This window comes from Acanthisitta chloris, unplaced genomic scaffold, assembly GCF_000695815.1.
Source record: "Acanthisitta chloris isolate BGI_N310 unplaced genomic scaffold, ASM69581v1 scaffold21906, whole genome shotgun sequence".
NCBI classification, from domain to species: domain Eukaryota; kingdom Metazoa; phylum Chordata; class Aves; order Passeriformes; family Acanthisittidae; genus Acanthisitta; species Acanthisitta chloris.
The window spans coordinates 40,497-65,616 of NW_008679042.1; the positions used below are offsets into that span (position 1 = coordinate 40,497).

At 37.9% G+C, this 25,120-nt stretch overlaps 1 protein-coding gene across 1 annotated transcript in view; it reads right to left on the reverse strand.

The window, feature by feature from the left end:
- Nucleotides 1–25,120, reverse strand: part of LDB3 (LIM domain binding 3) — a 109,466-nt gene that overhangs the window by 27,493 nt on the left and 56,853 nt on the right. Inside the window, exons 5-8 of the mRNA XM_009077156.1 lie at nucleotides 24,341–24,363; nucleotides 20,747–20,950; nucleotides 14,850–15,019; nucleotides 13,794–13,830 (exon numbers count right to left, since the gene is read on the reverse strand). Coding sequence (XP_009075404.1) covers nucleotides 13,794–13,830; nucleotides 14,850–15,019; nucleotides 20,747–20,950; nucleotides 24,341–24,363 — 434 coding nt within the window. The remainder of the gene's footprint in view (nucleotides 1–13,793; nucleotides 13,831–14,849; nucleotides 15,020–20,746; nucleotides 20,951–24,340; nucleotides 24,364–25,120) is intronic.

Sequence of the window (25,120 nt, forward strand, 5' to 3'; positions counted from 1 at the left end):
ATATGCCAAATGCCACTTTTCTTAACTGGGATCTAAAATTACAAAACACAAAGCAAATGTCCTTGTACCCAACTGAACCTTCTTTCTGAAGCATCCTTTGGGAAAAAAAAGGGAATATGTGTATTTATGTGGATTTGTTTGGCTCCAATCATTAACTTACATTATGTTTGGAAGGCTATTCTTAATATTTTCCATATCTATAGTAGTATTTTATATATTTCTCTGTGTTTGTGTACTTACACATACATATATATGTACAGTCACATACTCTTTCCTTAGTTCAATTCTACTAAAGTTATATCCAGTTTTGATCAGCAAAGGCTTGGGCATAGGTGTTCTCTACAAATTTTTAAAACCTCTAACTAAAATGTAACCCCTAAAATACATGAATTGAAGCCAGATGTTCAAACCTAGAAACATATGTGAAATGCCCCTCAGATGTGGCTGTCTGACTACGAATGGTACTGTGGTTGGTATGGAAGAGCCTGTCATAAAAGCAAACACCCCAATAAGATCAATCAGCTCACCACTCTGAAGCAATGAGAAACCAAACACTGTCTTTATGGTAACCAAGTTGTGAGTTCACTGCAACGTCAAGTATAGGAAAGCCAGGATGAAACAAGGTAGAGAAGGATTAGATACTGTGCACACATCTGTGTGTGGGAAGGGTTAGTAGACCAAGAGCTACAATCATGCAAGAATGTTACAAAACACAGTCACAGCCCAAAGAGAATAAAGCATTGTTTACTTCCAGTGTTACCAAACATTCTAGGAGACATACAGCCAAGACCAAAAGGCAGGCAGTGGGGGTCAGGCTCTAGCAGTGTTAAGCCTCTGTTGTTACTATTAATCTGATCCAAACTTTTCTGCTCCACTAGCTGTGGCTACACCGAAGAAGGCCAAAAAAAAGTCACTTGACTTTGAGGTCAGGATTTCACAAAAGTTTTTACCTTAAGGGTACATAGCATACAAGTGTATATAGGATAACGCTGAGTCAAAGTTTTTTCCTTAAGGGTACATAGCGTACAAGTGTATATAGGATAACGCTGAGTGATGATAGCAGGGGAGTTGTGAAGGTTAAAAAGAGAGAGAGAAGTATATTAAAAATACTTCCACAGAATACAGCAAAGGAAAAGGCAGAGAGTAAAGGGAAAGATGAGTTCAAAGGTGCACAATACTTCTTCATGGTTTTGCTTCCAGAAACTATTTCTCCTCCCAGTCTACAGGAGTAATTCCCATTTGGCTTACAGTAAGAAAGGCTCAAGATCAGATGTGCTTCTTATTGGCAATACTTGCATTTGGGGAATAGACTATTGGATTTCTGGCCTTTACAATCAAACAGTTTTTGCTAACCAATACAGAAATAATTTCACTTTTGAGTCAAATACATCCCTGGGGCAGGCTCAGTAAAGTCAATACCTTCACAGTGTGAAAGAATTTGGCTCAGAATATTATGAGCAGTTTCTATCTCTGCGGCTACACAGGCTGCTCAAATAACTGACAACAGAGGATAATAGTTTTGAGCTATCTGGGAGAGAGAGAAAATTCATGTTGGTTTTTTTTATCTTTTGGGTTTTTTTTGTCTGAAGTCCTTTTAGTCCCCACTGAAATGGCATTTGATAGAAGGGCCTTAATCAATGACTGCCCTGAGAGAACAGTGCAACTCCCACAGATTTCATTATATGTAGGATGTATATCTCCAACAAGAATTATTTATGCAATATACTGTCTTCCCAATTACACAGTATATTATACATTGGAAATTATTAAATGTTTCCTTCTCATAAAAACATACCACATGATATGGCCATGAAAACAGAGTGAATGAAATTATAGAAATAGAGTTTTTCCCTCCCACACACCCACATGAATTATAATAGTTTGAGTAACAGAACGCAAAATTAATTTGCAAGTCAAGCTTGTGTGTGCTATTGGTTCACAAAAAGAGCCTGGAGAAACTTCAGTTTCCAATAAATGAGTATGTTGTATCTAAACTGTAGGTACTGGACACTGGAATATTTTCCCATTCTACTTTATTTTTGGAAACCAAATGCAAAAGATTCCCCAACAAGTATGTGTACCAGGCAAGCTGAAATGTGGAGGTTGTGCACCTTCCATCTACCTTCTCCTTAGAGAGTAACAGATCTAGAATCTCTCTCTTGAATAGCTCTGCTGTGTTCCACTAAAATGTTGTAGAGACAGAATCATATGATTTGTAATGAAGACCTGATGACACAAGAAATATGAGGCATCCCAAGACACCACATGGTCCTTCAACTACGCTCTGTACTGAAGCAATAAGTGAATACTGTAATTGAGTTTTTTCTCCATACTCTCATGGAGCAAGACTATTTTTCTCATTTTACAAATCATAAACTAAAACCTAATAAAATTTCTAGTGGTCAAAAAGAAGGTCCACAGCAGGGAAACATGAAATAAGTTCACCTGAATCCTACCTGGGTATTTAAAATATCAGCTCACCCTCTTTAATGAGAGATTATAGATTTTTTTTAATATGTATTCAGTTTATTGGTATTTTCCTGTATTGATCATCCATTAGTCTTCTATGGAGCCTGATAGATATATATTGTCCTTTTTTAAAAGGGGAAAGAGATGTACAGGTTATTAGGGTCTATATCTATTGAAATTAAGAATTCTCTTTTTCCAGTAGTATGGTGTGAATTTTCAGAACTTCTCCTGGACTAACAATAACTTTCATCCTAACATGTACTTATATTTGCATAACCATATTTGCCTACAAATATAATTTCCTTTTAAGAAGCAGAAGTTACAAAATAATTTTAAAACAAATTCTTAAAAGGTGTCTGGGAGTAAAGTTGTGTGAAAGCTATTTCATAATTGCCTTCCAAACACTTTTGTCTGAAAGGCATGAGACGCTGATGCCGTGGAAAACTGAACACTGAGCTAGATCAACTGCTGTTCTGATCCACTGAGGCTATTTCTCCCTTTCTGTGTTCGCAGCTGAGAACTTTTCCATGGTCAGATGACTATAAAACTATTGAGATGGTTTGTCTTTTTTTCCCCCATGTTATATATTTGTTATTTTAACAAAGACACTGTAAGACACACAAAGAGATCATTGGCAGTTAACTGGAGAGGACAGAAGACAACCATCATGCTGGTTTAGTTAAAACTTTAGCCTGGGATCAGAAAAAAGGGGTAGAAGAGCTAGTCTCTCTTTTTCAGCCACTGTAGTTAAGAATGTGAGCAGCCCACGCCAAAAACAATTGCAATATATCCTACTAGTATGTCTGCTTTCCAAAACAGGGAAATGTATTTCTCCCAGAAGGTTTCCTGGTTTGTGCAGACAATGCCACAGAATAGGAAAAGCATTATCATAGATTCAGTGGAAAACAACCAGCAACTCATTCTCAACAAATAGTATGGAACTCAATCAAAGCAGCTCACTAAAATCAAAGCAAATCCCTCCTATGAATGCATTTTAGTGGCATCTACAGGTATGCTGTTAAATGTAATAGTCATGTAATAAATGCAGCTGGACATACAGCAGCATGGGGGTTTGGGAAGGCAAGATAACTCTTTTCCAAGATTCACAAAGTGATATCTGGCATGCAAGTATAGGTACTCCCATTTTAAATTTTTTCTTATTGGTAAACACATCACTGTAATAGAACAAGGACTGCAAAATTCTGAGCATGGGATTTAAATCAGATAATTATGCCCTATCTTAGCAGCAAATGTGCAATTGTATTTAACTGAATGATTCCCTCTAGCTTTTTATAGCCCCAGTGGTAAAGTGCAGGTATCTGCTACCAGGCACCTGAGCACAGGATCTGGACTTTCAGTTTGCATTTGTGACCATTACAGACAAAACCAATGCAGAACAAGTTTAGGTTTTGGCTGCCAGGTAATGATTCCCCTTTCACTGAAGTAGTCTTTCTCATCATGATGTTACTTTTCTCGAGGGAAGCTGAGAGAAGAACAAGAACCCAGAGTTCTCAATTTCAGCCAGTAGATTTTTTAGTTACTTTTTAATCTGTGCACATCGATGGTAAAAAAATTCATACTTCCTCTACATGGTATTATGCTGTTTGGAGCTGCATCTGACATATAGCAATGTGTCCTTGCTATTCAGCTCCTGAGACAAATAAGTAAGTGGTATGAATTGGAGCAGTTGTCATTCTTTCAGAATGTGGATTACATTTTCTTTTATAAACTCTCTTCAGGATTTTCTTACCTTCCCTCTCTTATTTGTAATCATATAACATTCTGGGTCGGCTACAACAAATGCTGACACGGAAATGAACTGTTAGGAAGTTATTAGTATTGAGGGTAATTTTGCTGACATTAATGCAATTTAGAAGCAGAATAAAAGGAAGCAATGCCAGGGCTATACTCCAGCTCACCCTAAGTGAAGCTCTGTGAGCCAGGCTGATGATCTACAGACCATAACTGAGCACCTCTGAGTTACAATGCTAGTGGGAAAGCTTGCTGCATGTTAGAAATGCTTTTCCCTTGGACTGAGCACAGTGCAAGGGACTAGTCAGAGAGAAAGGCAGCATTGTGCTCTGGTGTCTTGGTTAGTGACCTGCAGCAATGCAAGGATGTGTATGAAAATCTTAGAGGTTGCACAGGAGGTATGAGTGTTAATTTCTGCTCATGCAAAAGTTACATGGTGGACAGGAACGTGCAGGAGACTGAGATGGTAAAGACAAGATATTACAGACAGATCAGTACACCCCCACCCAAAACTGAATCTTGAGCTCTAACAAGCTCTGTTAGCTTATGCATTACTTTATCAGCTATTTTGAGAAAAGCTTCATGGCACTTTCTAATTGCATTTGGAGACCTCACTCCTTCAATTGTAAGTAGAGCACATTCAAGTGGATATATCATCCCTTATACTCACGAGTTTGATCAACTGGTTCTATAGGGAACTGGCTTGAAACAAGTGATTTATGTTCTCTAAATAATTCCCCCTGTCCCTGAACATCCAGGAGTACTTTGAGGAAGAAGCCAGTTTCTAAATAATGTTCTCTAAATAATTCCCCCTGTCCCTGAACATCCAGGAGTACTTTGAGGAAGAAGGACTTAATATTTGATCAATTTTCCCTTCTGGTTTCATTCAGAATTCCATAGAGACAATTGAGTTATTTCACTATTCCTATGCTTTTGTCACTCTTTAGGTAAGGAGGGATCAGAATATATTAAATGGATGTGCTTAATGTTCTTTGTTGCAATTATGTTCCTGAAGTGAGAAAGCTCCCTAGAGAGGACTCCTTTATGTTATTGGCTGTTGTGGAAATATAGGGTATGTCTTTGAAAAGGATTTGGGTAATCTGAGCAGCATATAGACAGGAGGTTTTTGGCAGTTGGGCAGGTCAGCAGTGCTAACCACTGGAAATTCTGGCCAACCAAGGGAATCAAGGTGCCTTAGCTTGTCTTGGAGGTGTCAGATGGCTTTCATAAGCCACAGTAGAACAAAGGATGTTGTGCTTGAGAGCAAATTTTAGTCAGTTAATTTTCACGTATAATGCAGAAAGCTGTCAATTAGAGGCAAACTGGCTAAATAAAGTAATTATCTGGTAAGACCATGTTCCATACCAAAATTCTAGCTTTTAACTTCGCAAACTAAAATTTGTGTAAGTATCCATGCATTTTCTGATGCATATCATGATAGTCCCAATCACTTAAACCCACGGTAGACATTGCTAAAAAAGCCACAAAATCAACTTAGTTCCTGGGGGAACCTGAATGCACAAGTGAAAGATTGGTGTCACCTCTTCTGCCTCTGAGAGAGGCTCCAGAAAGCTCTGTGATATGCAAGAGTTGGACTTTTCAAAAAAGATACAGTAGGCCCTAAAATACGTGTTCCTTGCTATGGAAAATATACTCCACCCAGTTCTGCGTAATGAGAGAGAAACTGCAATGAAGAGAAAGTGACCTCTGTGTTACTTGGCAGAAACATACTGTCCTTCCTGAGCAGGCAGGTGTGAAAAGAGGGAGGCAAGGGAAGGAGCCACAGAACCTTTCTCCTTTTGTGGTTTTGTCATGCATGAAAGGAAGAGAGGTCAAATTCTCACCCCTGCTTTCCTAAAGGCACACTCTAGCACACACTGCATGCAGTCAGTATTTCTGCTGCAAACTAAGAGCCACAGGTGAGGGGAGACCGTCTGACGAGGAGGCAGAGCAACAGGATTCAGGAAACAGGTTAGTTTACATCAGACAGTCTTGTACCACAGCAGAAAATGAGCACGGCCCTGTACCATAACCAGACAAGCAGATTTACCTGGAAGGTTTTGATTTCCTACTGGCATCAGCTTTGCTGTATCTTCATTAAATGCTTATAACACTATACTTTACTGGCAATATTAGGAAGGGCAGGGGGGTTAATATCACTATCCACATCCTGAATTTTACTTTATTTTTGGTAGGAAATCTACTTAGAAGTCAGCCTTGTCACCAACCATTGTCCTCTGCTCAGAAGAGCAGTCACAGGTCAAAATATATTCCAGATGGGACAGATATACCTGCCTATCATCAGTGCTATTTTAAAGAACTGCATGACTCATTCCTTCAGGAACCTATTTGAAGCCTCAGTGTCATTAATTGTGACTAATTTTCCTAAGCAAAACAGGAGACTTCTGCAAATGGTCAGGAAGCACTGCAAGATGGTTTGGTCAATCAGAAGCCACATACAGTGAGGTAAGGCTAAACATGCTAAAAATAGAGCATAACCAGGCCAGACTTGAACTTCTGCTAGAACAAAGCTATTCTTTATTCATAGCTGTTAATGCTTTCTTATAAGGCCTAAGTCTGTTAACAGTCTCTAGCAATGATATGCAGTAGAATAAAAAACCATCCCAATTTCTCTCCCTCATAGACATTCCTACTCAGGAAACAAAAACAAGGCCTCTTCATAGTTATATAAAAAAAGATCCATAACATTCATTTTCTGGACTTGAAGATCGTCATGACAACAGAAAGGAAGATTTTTGAGGAGTAGGAGATAAAGAAATTACTAAATATAAACAAGAAATGGCATAGAAAAAATTGACAGTTTAATACACAGAGTTCATCACTTTTTTTTAAAGAGGTACAGGACTAAGCAGTAGAAATATGCTGCAGTAAAAATCTTGCTTTAGGGATTAATAAAGGCACCTACACAAAAGGTCTTTAACATTGTAAAAGCTCCAAAAGACTCCAATATTCAAGATTTTTTTCTATTACTTTTTCCCCCCTGTAATTACATGAAGAACTGAACTTCTACAAGCTTGGAGAGTGTTTAGATTCTATTTTGTATCCTTCAGAAAAAAAGGCTTAAAACTATTTCTCTATATGATTACATGGTTTATAGGCACTGAATTTTTATCATTAAGTCCACTGAAGCAGAGCTAAGAGGAAGGGATTCCTTAATTACATCTCCAATAATTTCATGTCTGATCAAATTATTATTTAGAAATACCTTTCAAAATAACATTAATTGTAAACATTGAGATATAATGGAAAAGAAATTATCTAGATTATAACACATGCACTAGGACTATTTGAAATAAACAATATCTGTATTACGTTCATAAAAAATTAAGGATACACAATTCCTATTTAAGTGAAAAGACTGTATTATTCCTTATTCAGAAAAACATCTAATTTGGTTGAAAATTAGGACTGGAAGATTTTTTTACTTCGGTACATTACACGTTTATGAAAAAAACTTAATTGCCTATTGATACTTTAAATTCTATCAAAATTTCCTATCTATAAATAAAATTCATCACCACTTTGGTTCACCAAGGTTTGACCTTGGCAACATTCAGAAAAAGTTAAAATGTTGCTCTTATTTCGTGAGTGATGCTGATTTTCCACAGGTACTAATAAGATGCTGTTATCAGAATCTGTTTGTGTTCCCACCAGGAAAATATAAATGCATGTTGTGAATTAAATAGCATGTTTACTGAATTGCTTTGGTACTTAGCTAAGAGTGAAATGCATTTTAAAAGGAACTAGTGCTCATGTAGCCTTAAATAATACTCAAAAATTGCTTTTTAAAAAATAGGTATGATAGCCCTTTAAACACTCCAGTATTTGATGCACTCATGCAGAATTCCCCATGGAGAGTAGCTTTTCCTTATTTCTATAACACAGAAAAACAATGGGAGTTTGAATGCACTTGGTTCTTGCAGGGACTGCTGATACAAATTTGGAAGCAGCAAAAAGTGTGAGAGTTTCAATCTGATCTCATGCACTAACCCCATTGATCAGAATTACTGCTACTTAATTTGCAATTCCCAGAAGTTAATGAAAACAGCAATAATACTGGGGGCTGTGGGCAGGCCTGAGACAGACTGGGCCTGCCACTGCAGAGATCAGTGTTTTCTCACCAGAACTGCCTCAGTCAATGCCAAGGACTCCTAACACATCCTGCTGAGGGGTAACATCAACTGTTTCTAGGGAAACCACAAGCATTGCCATTTACTTCCATCTTTTGTTTCATTTAATGATCAGAGCATAAACTAGAATGGAAAGTGACATTGCTCCTGGTGTACTTCAGATAGAAACCAGAAATATTTGGGAGCCCTTTGGTATAGGTTTGCCATGTCTTGATTGACACAGCTTGTGAAAACAAAGCCTTGCTGGAATGTTGAAACAAAAAGATCTCATCCTAAGCACCAGCAATGTCTCAAGTGCCTTTGCAAAGGAGACAAATTTATAATTACTGCCATAGAATGCATATTACTTAAATGGAAATGTTAAACAATATTATCAATAGGTTGTCATCTAACATCTATTAATTATGCTTTCATATGTTTGCATTCACACCTAATACAATATTTTGTTCATTTCTGTTGTTCATTCACCTGCTTTGTCAGGTTTATTCTAATTCAGACACCTAAAAGGTCAATAATAATTATAGCTAATAATGGAAAGCTTTTTGACCAAATTTTCTATTTGGGAAAGAAAATTTCTCCTCCTTTCAATAATCAGTTGAAGCAGTTATTGTTTTAAAACAATAAAGTACTGTGTAAAACAGGCACATAATTATTTAAGTTTTAAAACCTTTTATTTCAGATAAAGCATGCTGCTATATACAGAAAAAAATGTGGGTCAAAGCAAGAGCAATACAGAATGGGCAACATATTCCTTAAAACTTACAAGATGCTTTTAAAAGGTTCAGTGCACCAGTAGTATGATATATTCTTCTCACTCCTAAATCACCTCTAGAAAAATGTCATTTCCTTGCAGATCCTGAGCAACCTCAGCTATCTCTCACTTTCATATAACGATAAATTCAAGTTTCCAACACAAAACTTACAGCAATGGTTTCAGAAAATGACTTCTACCAGTATAATATATTGAAGAAATATAACTTCACATTGCTAATATCTTATTTCAAACAGCATCATTCAACTATGCAAACTGAGTATGTTGTACAATTAGCAAAGTCTAGGCCAGTCAGTTTTCCTTTTCAACTTTCTGTCACCTACTTCATTATCTTTATAGCAGTAAAACTCAGTAAAACTCTCATTCCTCCTAAAGAAATACTGTCGATATCTTCCCTCTCATTTTCTTCTAGAAAAGTCAAGAGACTACAATAGTGATGTTTTCCTGTATACTGAAGTTTGAGATAGTAAAGGACAAAAGCTAAACTACTTTATAATGAAGAACATTAACTGAGTTTTAGCGTTATTTTTACTTTTGGTGCCAGTGAATGTCTAACAGGCTAACAACAGGAATCTACAGAGAAAGGCCCTAGCAATGCATCTGTCATGTGCTCAGGCTCTAAGTTAGGACAGTGGCTAATGTTGTTCTGTAACTGTCTCATGGATTTGCCTGCTCAGTGAGGGCTTTAACTTTTAACATTAAGGAGCTGCGCTGACAGGCCATGATGCCAGTTGCGCAATTTGGCAAAGCGTGGGCTGTTACGTTCCGTTTCAAACCTTTCCCTGTGGCATGAAGAAAGAGAGAAAGAGAGAGAGAGAGAGAGAGAGAAAGACAGAGACAGAGAGACACACACACAGAAGAAAGAAAGGAGGGAGAAAGAAAGGGGTTAGGGACCATGGCTACCACTCCCCTGCCTTATAACTAGGGCAAAGGCAATTTATTTGGACTTTTTCCTCAGCTTTCAAACCAGCACAGTGAAGGCTGAGTGGTGCTTTTTGGACCATGTATGAAAGGTTTTGCAGTTGTTTGTTTCTGAGAAGTAACTTGATATAACTTCTTATTCTTTGACTTGTGCTTGGTATTACAGGGCTGCTTTTGCTAGAAATGCAGTGTAATCCCATTGTTTTCCTGCCAGCAGTTTCTCTTGGCTTTTCCCTCCCTCCCCCCCAAACAGAGCAGTCAGTGAAAGTTAACTCATACAAGTGCAAAATGAATGCAGATATTTTCCATTCTGTACCACCTAGGCCAGCCATCTATATCCTGCTGTCTGTGCTGCAGAGACCATCAGCCACAGGTTTCAGCAGTGCTTTTCTATAGCTTTTCTCAGCATTAGTGAGTATTAGTGTTGATGTTTGCATAAATATTTCTGGTCATTTGTGTCACAAAGCAGAACAACATGGGATCTTCAAAGCATAGTCCTGTGAAGTATTGGCCACCTCCTGCCACCCCCAGTTACCTCTGACTGCAGACTTGGGTGCTCAAGCACCTCTCAGGATTTAAGTGTTCTAGATACTCTATAGTTTAAATTCAGATTTTGTGAAAAAGGGAAGAAGGAAGATGTGAGATGAGAGCACAGTCAAGGAGAAGTATACCAAACAGAATGGAAAATAAAATGTTATTTGCAAAATGTATTTGAGTCAGTGCAAACAAGGTAATTTTTTTCTCATTATTTACACTCAAAGTGCAAGACAATTGTGTTAAGGCAGCAGAACTTTAGAGTGAAACCAGACAAACAGAAATGAGCAGGCTGGGCTGGTTTTACTCCTCAGGCTGAAGAAAGCACAAAACAATAACAGATAAATGCCAACAAAATCACTTATATTTCTAAACCTTTGGTTGTTAATAACACAGTGTCATGCAAGTAACACTATTAAAAATGAATCTCAATGTGTGACTTCCCAAACTATCTTTTATTCTTTTATTCTTTTAAGTAATTAAAAGATATAAAGTATTCCTAGCTGAAATTTCATGATGGCATTTTTTCCAGTTACACTGGAGTATACTAGCTATAGCGAGTCTGACGTGTAATTTAAGAATTCCCTTACTGCTTTCAAGATATTACCCCTCCATTCAAGGAAAAGTTATTCAGAAACATCTGTTCAACTTGAAATGGATCCCATCTTTCCAGAAAATATTCCATCACAATCATCACACCAGCAATGGAAAGTTTTCACAGCAAGTTGTAATCTTATGTGTGCCTTCAAAATAGCAGTAGCATGAACAAAGCACAGTCATGCAATGTCCTTATTGATGTTAACTGAAAGGAATATTCTGCCACCTGAAAATTCCCAAGCTTTATGGTTCTGTTCAGAGCACAACTCATCAAGTCAGAAGCAGTAATTTAAAAGTGACTATTTTTATGTAAGACAGTTCTGCCAAAAATAACCTGTGTGTATCTTTCCTCCTGCTCCCTGCCCCAAGTGTTTGGAAGAAGCCTGATCACCACTTGCTGACTACACTGAAGAGCTGGCACAAAGAGACAAGAGAAAGCACTGGAGAGAGGTTGCTCACAGCGTGCCCTGAGACCAGAATTCCCCACACTCTCTGTCAATTTAACTTTTGGAACATGAAGGATTTTTCCAGAATGCCAGCACAGCATAGGATTAATAAGCACTGAATCTGGCAAGACTCAGGTTCTACAGTTCCATGGAAACCTTTTGCTTTCAGGAACCCAGGAAACCTTCCAGATGATCTGAAACTGTGAGAAAGGTGTGGTTATACAGGCTGTCTGGAGTAGATGCTGAAGAGGACTTTCTACTCCATTATTGTGCTGGAAGAGTGGAGTTCAAGCATGGAGTCTGTGCATCTGACATTGGTCCTTCCATCCTTTACAAACCTAATAGTGGCAGGAGCCTTCCCAAGAGATGAAACAGCAGGGGTCCCATAGGCCCAAAAGAGCAGTATCTGATGGATGCATGCACAGCCATGGCTCTTGCTACCAAATCTCCCCTGGAGTGTGTGCAACACTGGAGGTAGGTACCAAAGCCACTCAGATGGGGCAAGCACTATCCATTAGGTGGAAAGGATACCCCATTTCATTCCTTGCACCAGAGCTCGTGCCAATTGCACTGTACCTGTGGAATTCAAAAGGATACCCCATTTCATACCTGCACCAGAGCTTGTGCCAATTGCACTGTACCTGTGGAATTACCTAGTACATGTTCCCTTCTGCCTCTACTACCAATGAATGCCCCCAAACCCATTCAGCTGTGTCTAAACATAACCAGAACTGTCCTTGTCAAAAAATAGGATAACACAGTGTTACCTCAAAACTGCAGAAAATGTGCAAAGCACAGTGGTATAGTCATGTACTTTGAGTCACACTGGATAGAACGTGCAATTTACATGTGTTGATGTGTTACTAGATAATTATTTTCAACATATCTGACACCAGGTTAAGTTTCCAGTATCTAGTGTTTTCCAAGGCCATAGACTACAGCTAAAAAGATTATTTCTTTAAAACAGCATATTACTCTCAGATGTGGCTGGGGGACTGTCAAGTTCAGCAGAACACTTTAAATCCCATCATAACAAGGATTTGGATGTGTGCTGTTACATCAGGACAGATAAAGCACAATACATTTAATGAGAATTAGGCTTGCACATTTGAGGGAAGAAATAAATCCCTGAGGGATATAATGTCAAGCCTGATTTTCGGGCACCTAGCCATGAACTTGTGTGAACTGCAATGGAAGGTTTATAGCAAACATCAACTGAAAGCATAATTGTATTCTCACAGGGAAGATAGAACATATCTTTCTCAGTGATTCAATATTTGTAACTTGCACTGTGATCAAAGGCTCAGAACCTTTATAGAAGCCACATGACAGTAAAAAAAAGAAAAAAGAAAAAGGAGGTAGATTGTCAAACACATCACAAACCCAGCCAGAGGCTTAGAGTAGCTACCTTGAAACAGGGATTTGAAATATGCAAACAGAAAATAAGGCTTGCATGCAGGATGCTCTGATTCAACTGCAGGTTTTTAAGCTCAACATAAGAATCTCTAATACATCTATTTCCTGGCTATGCAGGATGATGATAAATCTTTAATTCCATATTAAACGAACATATCCACTCTTTCAGTGTTTTTGATAGATCATATGAAACAAATACATTTATCCACTAGCAAAAGCAGTCCTGTGCTTCCATATTCTACAAATTTGGGTCATATTTATTCCAAACAAAACATAAGCTAATGATTATGGGTATGGATGGAAACAACTCCATTACTGTGTCATTGAAGGAGAATTAAATGTCAATCACAGGGTCATCCAAATAAATTGCTCACAAATTTCAGTGCTATCACAACCTTATATATTTTCATCCAGTTACACAATCGAGTAGTTACACAGGGCTTGGAACTCATGGCATTCACACACCCAGTAAAGTACAGGAAAGCTGCATGAGCAGAGAGCTTTCACACACTTCAGGAATTTCACACTGTCTTTCCTAAAAGTATGCTAATTTGCTATCTTTTTCATTCAAATGCCTCTCACTGATAGCATTTTAATTTTAGTGATTTTTAAGTAAACGTATTAGAATATTTTAAGACAAAAATATAATAAAGTAGCTTCATATTAATGCTGTTTTAAAACATTATTGGGTTATCAGGAGGGAGAAAGCCATGTTTTTCACAGGGAGTTGCCTACCTTGACCTCCTCAGGGCTTCTTCATCTGGATCTTGCACTGCAGGCAAAAAACATTTCAGTTAAAACAGAAGGAAACAAAGGAATTTGTTTTATGATGAAATCATAAATTCTTTAGAAACATATCAGAAGTCTCTCTAAAGGTGCAGTCATGCTGGCTTTGCAGCAGTGGGTTTTGTAAGAACACCATGAACAGGTGCAGTTCCCCAGAGACAGGAAGGAGTATGTTAGGAGTAAACATCCTATTACAATATCTTTGTCATTTATTGATAAGCAATGTCTCAGAGCTGTAGGCAATGACACCACAGAGGGACCTGCTGTTTTGTAAGCAAGCACGAGGAGCTGTAGGCAATGACACTACAGAGAGGACCTGCTGTTTTGTAAGCAAGCACGAGAGGCAGCAGCAGATCTGTGTCAGGAGGAAATACTAAACATTTCCCCCTAATGTGGGAAACATCCCTGAACTTCCATCTCCCTAGATCAGAAACGAGTTGTGAGATTAGTACCAGGTGGTCAGAAAAACCATAGGCAGCAAGCAACAAAGTTCAAGCTCCTGTGACATTCATCACAGATCTAGGTTTACATAACAGGGCTGAGAGAACTATAGAGTCAATACAACTGGTGATCCATGATTTTTTTTGACCTCCAGAATCACTTCTATAAAAGACTGACAGAGACACAACTAATCTTTTCTTCTAGTGAATGGGCAACTTTTTATGTCTAGGCTGCTGAAGATGAAAGATTGCACTGCAGAGATTTGATTTGTAAGCAGGAAGAACTGGGGTCCCAAATGCTCTTTTACTGTATAATCTGTTATACTTTTATGATGACATCCCTGGCAGATCAAAGAATTTTCTTCATAAAGCATGAAGTGAGATTAAACACTTTGATCTTCTAGTTCCCTCAAATTACACCCAGAGTTCTCCAATATTAGCCCTTATTGACAACTACAAGCTGGATGTGAGGCTTCCATGAGTACCAGTGGTCAATATTAGGGTAACAAAATAAAGACATGAGTCTAAAATCAGGATGAGGGGGATTTTTTGTTATTCCACTTACTGTACTCTGTTCCAGTCATCTGGGCAAGGATGCGGAAGGACTTAGACTGCAGGTTGGCAGAACGGCGACTCCAGTCCTCGCTTTCATCTTCAGGCTTGTTCTGAGTTTTAAGCACAGCCTGATACACTGGAGAGGCACTGTCTACGTGAGGATCTTTAATAGGAAGGGCACTGCAATTCAGAAAGTGAAACACTGTGAAACAGTACATGGTGACTTTTCTCCCAGCCTCTCTCTGGTCTCAGTTTCTCAACCAGAGTAACAGCAGAACACAACAGCTTTGAAATCAGTACTTCTTAAAAAAAACAGATAGATCAGTTTTATGTTATGGCCCATTATATCTTTGAAATGGCCTGTTATCATCCAAGTCTTCATATTCAAAACAGCATAAAAATGCTTGGAAACACCTGTTCATAACTCCTCAGCCAATGCAGCCACAAGCTTACAGTGGAAAATAATGTGTGGAGAGTATGCCAGGCAAAAATATTTATTTCTCTGAAAGTTCTTGTCCCATATTATTTCTTACAGAAATGACTTCATGTTGATACTGTTTTATGTTATGCATTTAAATTACAGTGTTGGGCCAGTTTATATTAAGGTTGTAATTAGAAATAAGAACTACATTTCATTATAAAAATAGTGTGGTAGGCTTTTAAAGTTTTTTCTAGGCATGATTCTTTGTCAAACTCTGATTTAAACTTCTATCTGCCATAATTCTGGATTCACTGTCTACTAAATGTGTGAAGCAAAAGAAGTCTAGACTTATAGTCAAGACTTGCATACATTTGCTGTGTCTGAAATCTTTAATGACAGAATGGATCTCAGAGTCTTACCACAGGTCTAATCATCTTGCAAAGTGATATATCCAGGAAGAAATGTCCAATTGTGTCCACCTAAAATCAAAGCTATGAAGGTCTGTAGCACAAGTGAGGTAACTTCTCTTTGACTTATGATGCAAGCTAGAAAACAGACTAAGGAACTTAATACCTTTTATTTTCCCCAGTAAAAATAACTTTTGCATAGCTTACAGTTAAAATTAACTATTAGCAGAGCTGCAGAAATATATACACTGGGGGGGTGATGTATGCTTGGAGTAACTTGGCTCCATGACTTCTCTAAATACAAGGTCTATTTTTGAAGCAAGTGATTTATTGTAACAGCTTTACCATGCTGTTCCATAAAGAGCTCTGCAAGCAGCATGCTCAACTTCATGAAAACTGAGAAACAGTTCTGCTAAAAGTTAAGGGCCGTTTGGTCCAACTAAGCCGCTGCTATAAAGTTCTGGAAGCAGTCCCCTGCTAGAAAAATTGCCTCCTTGGTTCAGGCTCAAAGTTAGTGTTCTCTAACAGAGAAAATGTGCAGAGAAAATCTACAAAGAAGTTGGGTTTGTGATTTGAAAACCTGAGAGGAATCACAAAAAAGCCAAGACACATGTCTGATATCCTACACAGAGCAATAACATATGCTGTGATAAAAAATATTCGCAGGTAGTGCCTGAAATATCAGCATTTTCAGGGTGACACACTCCTCTTCTTCAGCACTGTGTGATATACACTGTTCTAATGGTTTGCAAATAATGGCATCAACATGTTCTTCAGGTCAGACTGCAAGGGGCTTGGAAACATGATGTGTACTTCTATGGACCCCAAAGCACCCCCTCACTTCAGGAATTTTTGGTTTTTTTTTATTGGAGGAGTATTTATGTTCCTCATAACCCCCAATGTATGCAGACTTCTCATTTTCTTGAAGACCCAGCACAGGACAGACCCCAGTTATTTTTTATATATGTTTCAGCACAATCATCTATGTGATGAAGCACAGATTAGGAAAAAAAGCTGACTTCAGTTTAAGTTCTGCCACAAAACGTACAAGCTGTGTAAAAAAGTCTCTGTGTGAAAGATGCCCTATAGGAAGAAGTGGCATTTTCCAGCTCCTTTTTTAGCTCATGTTTCCTAGACATGACCAATATACAGAAAAGCATTTTAAAGGTTTACGTACAGATATGCCATTAGCTCAGGGGTAGTTAAAAAACTAGAGCTAGAGGCTGAACCAGAACTTACATAGTAGCAATGTGTGGCATTAATATGACATATTAATATCCTTGTGGTAGATGATTAAGGCAGGAAATGGAGCTTGGTGAATTAACCTTCCCTAGCATAGTGAAACGTGCTCATATAAATAGAACTAAATTAATGCAATACATTGGAATCTTTCCAACTCTGTCTTTAATTCAACAGGCCTTTTTCTTTTTTTTAAAGTCATAATTATATTGTAGATGAGTAACTAGGACATATGAGGCACTCAGCATGGAAGTGTAAAATAGAGCACATCGCTGATTATGAGCATTCCATAAACCTAAATGCGACAGCTGATTCTTGCACACAGCCTAAAGATGCACATAACCATGTTAATATCTCTGTTATACATCTTTGTAATTTAATTTCTTTCCATCTGGGTGTGTATGTACAGAAATATCATGCATCTTTAAGCATATTACTTTAAATTGATGCTACTGAAAAAAAAATCTTCTCAACTGGGTTAGAGCTTTTGAGGGTTTTCATACTACAGTCTAAGGTATTTTAGTAGGAGTCAGTACAAAAGTATTCCCCTCTTTCACATCATCATACAAGTCACACATCATTAACATTAAAACAAGCTTTAAAGACAGTCAAAACTCTTTGAATAAGTAGCAATGGGACTTTTTTCTTGGAGTTCATTATAAACTATGATTTACCATGTGAATCACTCCCTGGAGTCATTATTCGGATTTAATTTAAGTAGATAATAAGTAAAAACTTAAGAATACTGCAGTGTTCTACCCCTGATGTTACAGACATACAAGGAAATACTGTGACTTCAGATATTAGACTGATTCCAGCTATTAAACAAAAGCTCTAGAGGTAAAAAAACCCTACAACCCAAGAAACAAACAAACAAACCAACCAAACAAAAATTGATGCAGTCTGGTAAATTATCCAGCCAAGTTGACTTAATGAAGAGGATACACAAGACTTTAGTTGGTACAATCACATTATTGATTCTGCTACTAAAACTGTCAGATCTTAATCCTGATAAAGTTATTGGATTTATGTCTACTTATGGGTTGTCAATTTGTCTAAAACTGTGTAATGGAACGTGGAAGAGGTTTGAGAGAAATGTACTTAAAATGTAGTGACCACATAGTTTTACCACAACCAACTCTTGGTTCTTGGTTTAGCATCACTGATTTCAAATGTTCAAGCTAGAAAATGAATTCTTATCTTAAGCCTGCCTGTCCTTCATCACTGATAGAAGAAGTAAGCAGTGTTTCCATCTACTGCCTGCCTTTTAGATTTGCAGTCTGAGTGTGCTTACCATCTTAAAGACACCTTGTGGCTTCAGGGTTTATCTCTAATTTGAAATGAAAAGCCCAAAGAATAATTAAGAACTGAGACCGAACTACAGGCAGAGAATGGAGACAAAGTGAATCAGCACACAAGTTGGTCTGCTTTTATATAACAACTTTGCATACAAATGCTTCTGCATTAAGCATAATCTTATCTTAGACTTGATCAACTAAGCAAGCTAAAGAACATCTTAGTTTCCATCACAAATTAAAGTTCAGAATATCATAGCAACACCTAAAGGAAATGAGTTACAGGTTTAATCAAATGAATATCAGTCAATGGGTAGGCTGCTGTTTTAGCAGCACAAACCTTGTCTTTATATCTAGATTAAAACCAATAATAATTGGACAAAACAATCTACTGAAAAAATTATTTTGTCACTAAATGTTATTTAAAAACCAAAGAAGTTACTAAACAAGTTGTAGCTCACAGCACAGTAGATTTAGAGAGTTCCCTGCACTTGACTGCATATGGGAATAAAAATATTAGTTTCTTCTGGGACCAGGCAAATGTTTGGCTAAATAGTCACACTCCAAAATAAAGGAAAAGCTTAAATAGTAGTTTATGTAGAGGATCTCATAGAAAAACGTTTTTTTGCAACATTACAGAGGAGAACATAGTCATGGAGTTGTCCACAAAGAGTAAAGTAATGTTCCTCTAGAATTGTCTGATAGAAAAGGACTGATGGAAATAACCATCTCATTTCAAAAACACCCATGTGACAGGTGGCCTCCATGTTCAAAATGAGAAAAAAAATTAGAACACAGCTTTTACTAGTGATGTTTTACACAGCCTTTGCTGCTGCTGGTGCAGTGACTCAACATTCCATAAAAAACTATTTTTTATTCAAGTATCCATTTGTTTGGCTCTTCTCAAGACATACGTATAAACTACTATTATTCATTACCATCTTACAATTTCTAATTATCCAGATTCTTTACTTCACAATTCAACATGAAGACATCCCTAACCCCCCTGGAAAGTGTGCTGGTCTTCCTAGTTGCACTATTAGGACTTATCTCACTTGCTCTGGGATTTTATAGAAAAGGCATTTTCCTCTCCCTTAAACTCAGTGTGTCTTGATCTCTTCCACAGGTGGGAAAAGATGATGATGTTTTTCCAGTCCAGTAGAGCCACTCCTGGTGACTGGAACTGCGTTTGAGAGATTCTTTTAATGTGCTTCTTATAAATTAAAAGGAGCCACAGAGTCAGCAGTGTGACATCATAATCATCTGATCATTTACACAGGTAAATTTTTAAAACATTACTACCTGCATCATATAATGGATTTATATTTATTATATTTAATAATGTAATATATTATAGTTAAAACATTTATATTAAATATTTATTATATTTAGTGGAAAATGCCAATATATCATAAAATGCCTCATATAATCCATGCCTGTGAAAGATGTGAACCATTATAAAGAACACAGAACGAATGAACTTCTTTCTTTGCACTTTCCTAATGGGAAGTATGAGTCTACTCAACACCTGTGGAGATTCACTGAGTCATGGTGAAAACCAACTAAAGGGATTGTTTGGGATCCATCATTAGGGAGAACTGTGATGAACAATACTGATACAAAATGTTAGTGGGAAAACTCCCCCAAGAATTAAACAAAAAGGAGAAAACTGGCCAGTAAAAGGGAGCACAAGCAGATACACAAATCAGGTATGTTTTGAATAAACCTGCAGCTAACATACTGAAAAGAAACTATGTCAAATTGTGTTGCTAATCCTATATTTTGGTGTCACAGGAAAAGAAAGCCAGTTTTATTTTGGGTAAAAAGACACCGAGGAAGAGAGACACCTGGCTACATTCATGACACATGTAATTGCAGTTAAATTGTAACAACTCTGGATAAGTTAATCAGGTAAGATTTCCAGAAACATGCATTGGAGAAGCAGAGTTATTAAAGATCACTGGATTTTGCCATAGTTCAAAGGATATGTATAAGACACATGTACTGTATGTAAACTAGGAATAGGGATCATATGGCAGAACACTCCATCCTGAAGAACCCAACGGTAGCCAGTACTAAATATTTTGCCTTCTTCATGTATCAATAAAAATTCCACCCCCCTTTCCCATTCTTTCCTACCTACGCACACAGTGATTATTACAAAGCATGGTCATCAGAAATGAGAAGCATCCAATGTCATATACACAGCACTAGGTATATTTTTGTGGGGTTTACCAGTTCTAGGAGGGATACCAAAAAAGAAAGGTTAAATTCAGGTACCCCTGACCATGGCTGGAGGGTTGGAACTAGATGATCTTTAAGGTCCCTTTCAACCCAAACCATGCTATGATTTTCTAGCTAGCCATCCTTTTAATTTCAAAACAATGAAATGCTTTAAAACATTTTCTAGGATTGATATGTATTTTTCAAGTGTAATATACTCCAGAAAAAGAAGAGTCCAAGAAGAGCAACTGTGTCATGCAGGTAGGGACTGTTACATGTATCATGCAGAAAAAGAGCATTCCACACAAGGAAATAATCTTACCCAGCAAATTCTCCACCCTGGGCTTGTGCCTGGCCTGCAATTGCATCCATGATAGCATCCTGGGAATACATGCTGATTGGGGTGTTATACTGGGCGTGAATTATAGTAGCCTTGCCACCAAGGCCCTTCACCTCAATGGGTTTGTGTGTAGACAGGGCAGAGTCCTTCAGGACATTGGGGTTGAAACGCTCTGTGAAATCCGTGCTGGGTTATGCAAGAGTGAGGTTCCACAGGGAAGGGAGGGGAAGAAAGGAGAGAGGCATGACAGTTAAGTGAGAGAAGCACCATCAAGAGAGGAGTGTGTATGTCTGTTCATGGCATCTCACCACCAAAGCTTCTGATCAGAGAACAAGAGACAACATAAATACCAAGCCACAGTTAAAAGCTCGCTGTGCTAATGGATGACATTTTTGTGTTGGCTTATAGGTGTCTAAAGAGGAAAACAACAGCTGTCATTGTATTAAAATATCATGACAAATCCCTAAGTATTTATGCAATACTAACATATATTAAAATTCTGTTGTTACATGCATGAATACATGTAAGTGTATACAAACATACACACACATATATATGCCCATTGGACATACAGACAGACAGCAGAGAATTCCCACTTTATTCACTGCATTCATTCATGCTTTCAGAAGAGTCTTACAAAGTGCTAAAAAGTGCAGTGGGGTGAACAGACATCAGGTCCTCTATTGTTTAGAAACTTCTGGTACTTTCTGTCCGGATTATTAATCATAGGGAAATTTAGTACTTGCAGATTTCATTCTTCAAAACTTTCCTCACAAAGACTAACTCTTCCAAAAATCTCTGTACAGCCACCCATAAGTGCTGCTACAGCATGATGAATGCTCAGTCTCAGATCAGAATATCTTACATTGCAACCAACAGGACAACTGCAGTTGGAAGAGTAGGTGCCATAGCTTCCAGTGGCTTCATTTATGAGGAAGGATATCTATTTGGAAGACTGAGCCCCAAGCAAGTCACCTGCAGCTCCCATGACACCAACAGTGAGTCACTTTAATGTCAGAATGCAGCTGAAGAGTCCACAGCTGCCTTACAGTGCTGCTTTGTATATTGTTCTAGTCCTAGAGCTAGGACTGAGCATTGCCTGGAGTTTCAATGAGCCAAGCTAAACCTCAGCTGTCACCCACTAAAGGAGCTGCTCTTCTCTAACCTCTGGGAAATCAGAAGAACCTCAGTCTGCTGCTCCTGCCCTGCCAGCAGCAGAGGGATGCCAGCAGGACAGATTCCATATGCTCACCAAACTGGACAAAACTGAGAATTCTGTCCTTTGGAAAATAACAGATACTTCATAAATGTTTTGTTTAGAACTAAACCCAAAATCTGGAAATGGATATATCTTCCCCTGCAAAATAAATTCTCACAAATGTAATCCTGTTTGATTGGAACAATTTTCTTTTTTCAGTTTAAGACATTACACTGTAAGTTTATTGGTTAATATTCATTTTTTTCACTTTTCTCACACAATACTTTGCCTGTTTGCTGTGGGTTAGACCCAGACGGTGAGAGTTAAAACTGAACCCTCAACCCAGCATGGAGGAAAAAGTAAAATCAGGTAAAGATCTTCCAGAGTTTATCACAGGTGACCTCTGAAGCTAGCCAGGGGATTCCACTATGTTTTCAACCTTTTGTTTGGTGGGATGCCCTGACTGAAGATGGACAGAGAGATACAGACACACATCATTCCAAATACTTGATAGAACACTGACAGCCACATGCTCAAGCAACAGAGACACATACATGCACATGCTGCATTACAGCCACAGCTTTTAGCTGCACACATCAACATTTTAAGGGAGGGAACCAGGAAGGTGCATTATGCATTTTAAAAGTGAAAATCATCTTCCTCCAAAGACATTTAAAATATATCTCAATTAACTATTCATCAACTATGACAATTTTACTATTACACTGACATTTGTTGAAGGCTGAGGTGCAGAGGTGCAGGTTTCAATAGTGAACATGCACATGCCTTCAACAATGATACCTCTTTTCCTTGTATACCCTAAATGATCACATGGTAATTACAAACACACAGGTCCTCAAGATCTTGAATTTAGTGTTCTCTTTCTTCCACACTGTTAGAAGTATTGAAAGAGATTCTGAACCCAAGATCTGAGAAAACTGTGTGAATGAAAGGACAGAGGTTAAACATGGCACCTGTAAAGAATAAAGTTCTAAGCAACTGGTTTCCACAATCACAGAAATCAAAGCTAGTAATCTCGCAACAGCCTAAACTGCCCTAATGGTAGTAGCAGGAGTGATTTGGGCTTTCAGATGTGCTTTTAAAACAGTTTCAGTGATGTCTTTCAAGAGGTTTTAGTCACATTACACATACCAAGGCAAAACTTCCACTGAAGTTAACAGGATTCCCATAAAAGTAATAGAAAAGGGGACAGATTTTCAACTGCAGGGTTTTCTTTATAACTCTAGAAGTAACTAAAAGATATTCATGCTTGTTAGAGGTGCTGCACATTAGGACAGAGTGGCAGAGGCTGCAGAGACAGCTGGAGCACCTCTGCAAAATCAATGGGATCTTTCTTCTAAACTAGGAAAGAATCAGGAAAAATAAATCTCAAAGCAAGTAAGATTAAAAGCTTCCCTGTACTGTGACTTCTGCTTTCTAAGAAAATTGTGTCAGAATAATCGTCAATGTAAATTGGCTAGAGTTTATCATTCTAAATGAGTTACATCATTTGCATGACACCACACCCACACCTCATTAAAATCAACAGAGAATTCCAGATCAGTGTAAATGATATGCTTTAAACATTATCTCAACTTTATGTATTCTACTACTTCTTACATTCTATTGTCAGTTTACATTTTATATTTAACTCTTAGAATTACTTATTTCATGCTGAATTGAACCCAGTCTGCAGAAGTTTCTGGACAACACTCAGTTCAGAGGCAGAAAGTGAGAGTTAGAGACAATTCTCTGTCCTTAGAAAACTAAAGATCAAAACTGAGGACTCTGTGAACTTTCCTAACTAAAGCAGATCAATCACATTTTCCAATCAAAATTTACTTCGTATTTGGGCAATACATTTACTAAGGCAAATTCAAAGATTTTTTTCCAGATCAGTATCTCAATACCAAGCTAAATTTGAATTTTAGTGGAGTGGGACTTTGAAAATTAATTTCACGTTGAGGCTAAAAGTGTATCGCTGATAGCACACCAAAAAAAAGAAAAGCTCAGATAATGCTACCCAAACCCTGAAGGAATGAAGACTGCTTAAAGATTTGAGATGACTTCAACCTGGATTGTAGAGACAAAAGCACTTGAAAGCCTTTACAAGAACTGAGCAGGCTCAGATGCTAATTTCATTCACAGCATTAGAGCGTCACCAAGAGATGCCGAACACGCGCTGTGCTCAGAAGGGAGCACTGCTGGACACCAGTGGCAGCACACAATGCTTGCCATACCAATCAGCTTTTGTAAAAAATACTTCCACTTGCAAGCAGGCACAGCAGGAACACAGGGGATCATGCTACCCCAGAAAACAAATCTTCACACATACAGCGCAACACAAATATTTGGCACTATATAGACGTGATACTAACTTGGCAGCAGTGTTGGTTATGACCTAAAAGAAGAGAAAGAGAACAAACAACATCAAAACCAACCACACAGGAAAAGTCAATAGCTTTTAGAGTGCAAAGGGCAAGAAGTATTTACAAAAACTTACTACAGCCCTTCTCAGACAATCTACAAATAAGAACAAAAGTAAATATATGTATAAAAACCCCAACATGATTAAGAAAGGAAAAAATGTATGGATTATAGTTGATCCACTAGGACTTAGTGGGGTACCATGGCATTTTGGCTGACCCTTGAACACGATTTTATTGCTGTGCATCCCTAATAGTACTACTACCAAAATGTATGGGGGGAGGGAACAGAGGGAAGAAGGATTTGCAGAGTATGTTCTCATCTGAAAATAGCAGATGAGTGGTATAGACTATATTTTTTCCTCAGATACTAAATATTCAGGGATGAAGTCTGCTCTCCTCAGGCTGTCCTCAGAGTTGGTTTTGCAAGACTGATTTTTTTTTGTCTTTTACATGCTGGAGAATATTAATAGAATATATTGGTAGATGTTTAAAATCCAAAACTAAGGAAAATGCCTTTGTACTTAAGTATTGGCCTAAATCTGACTGTACCTACATTATGCCAACAGTGGAGTCAGCCAATTAACTTCCAAATAGTTATTCCTAATTTATTCCATGTGAAGTGAAGCAAGCCATGCATTATGTGTTTTTTGGGATAGCCATATCAGGATATTTTATTCCATCTGGTATGTATACAGTATGAAAAAAACATATGCTCCTGCTCCATTCCTG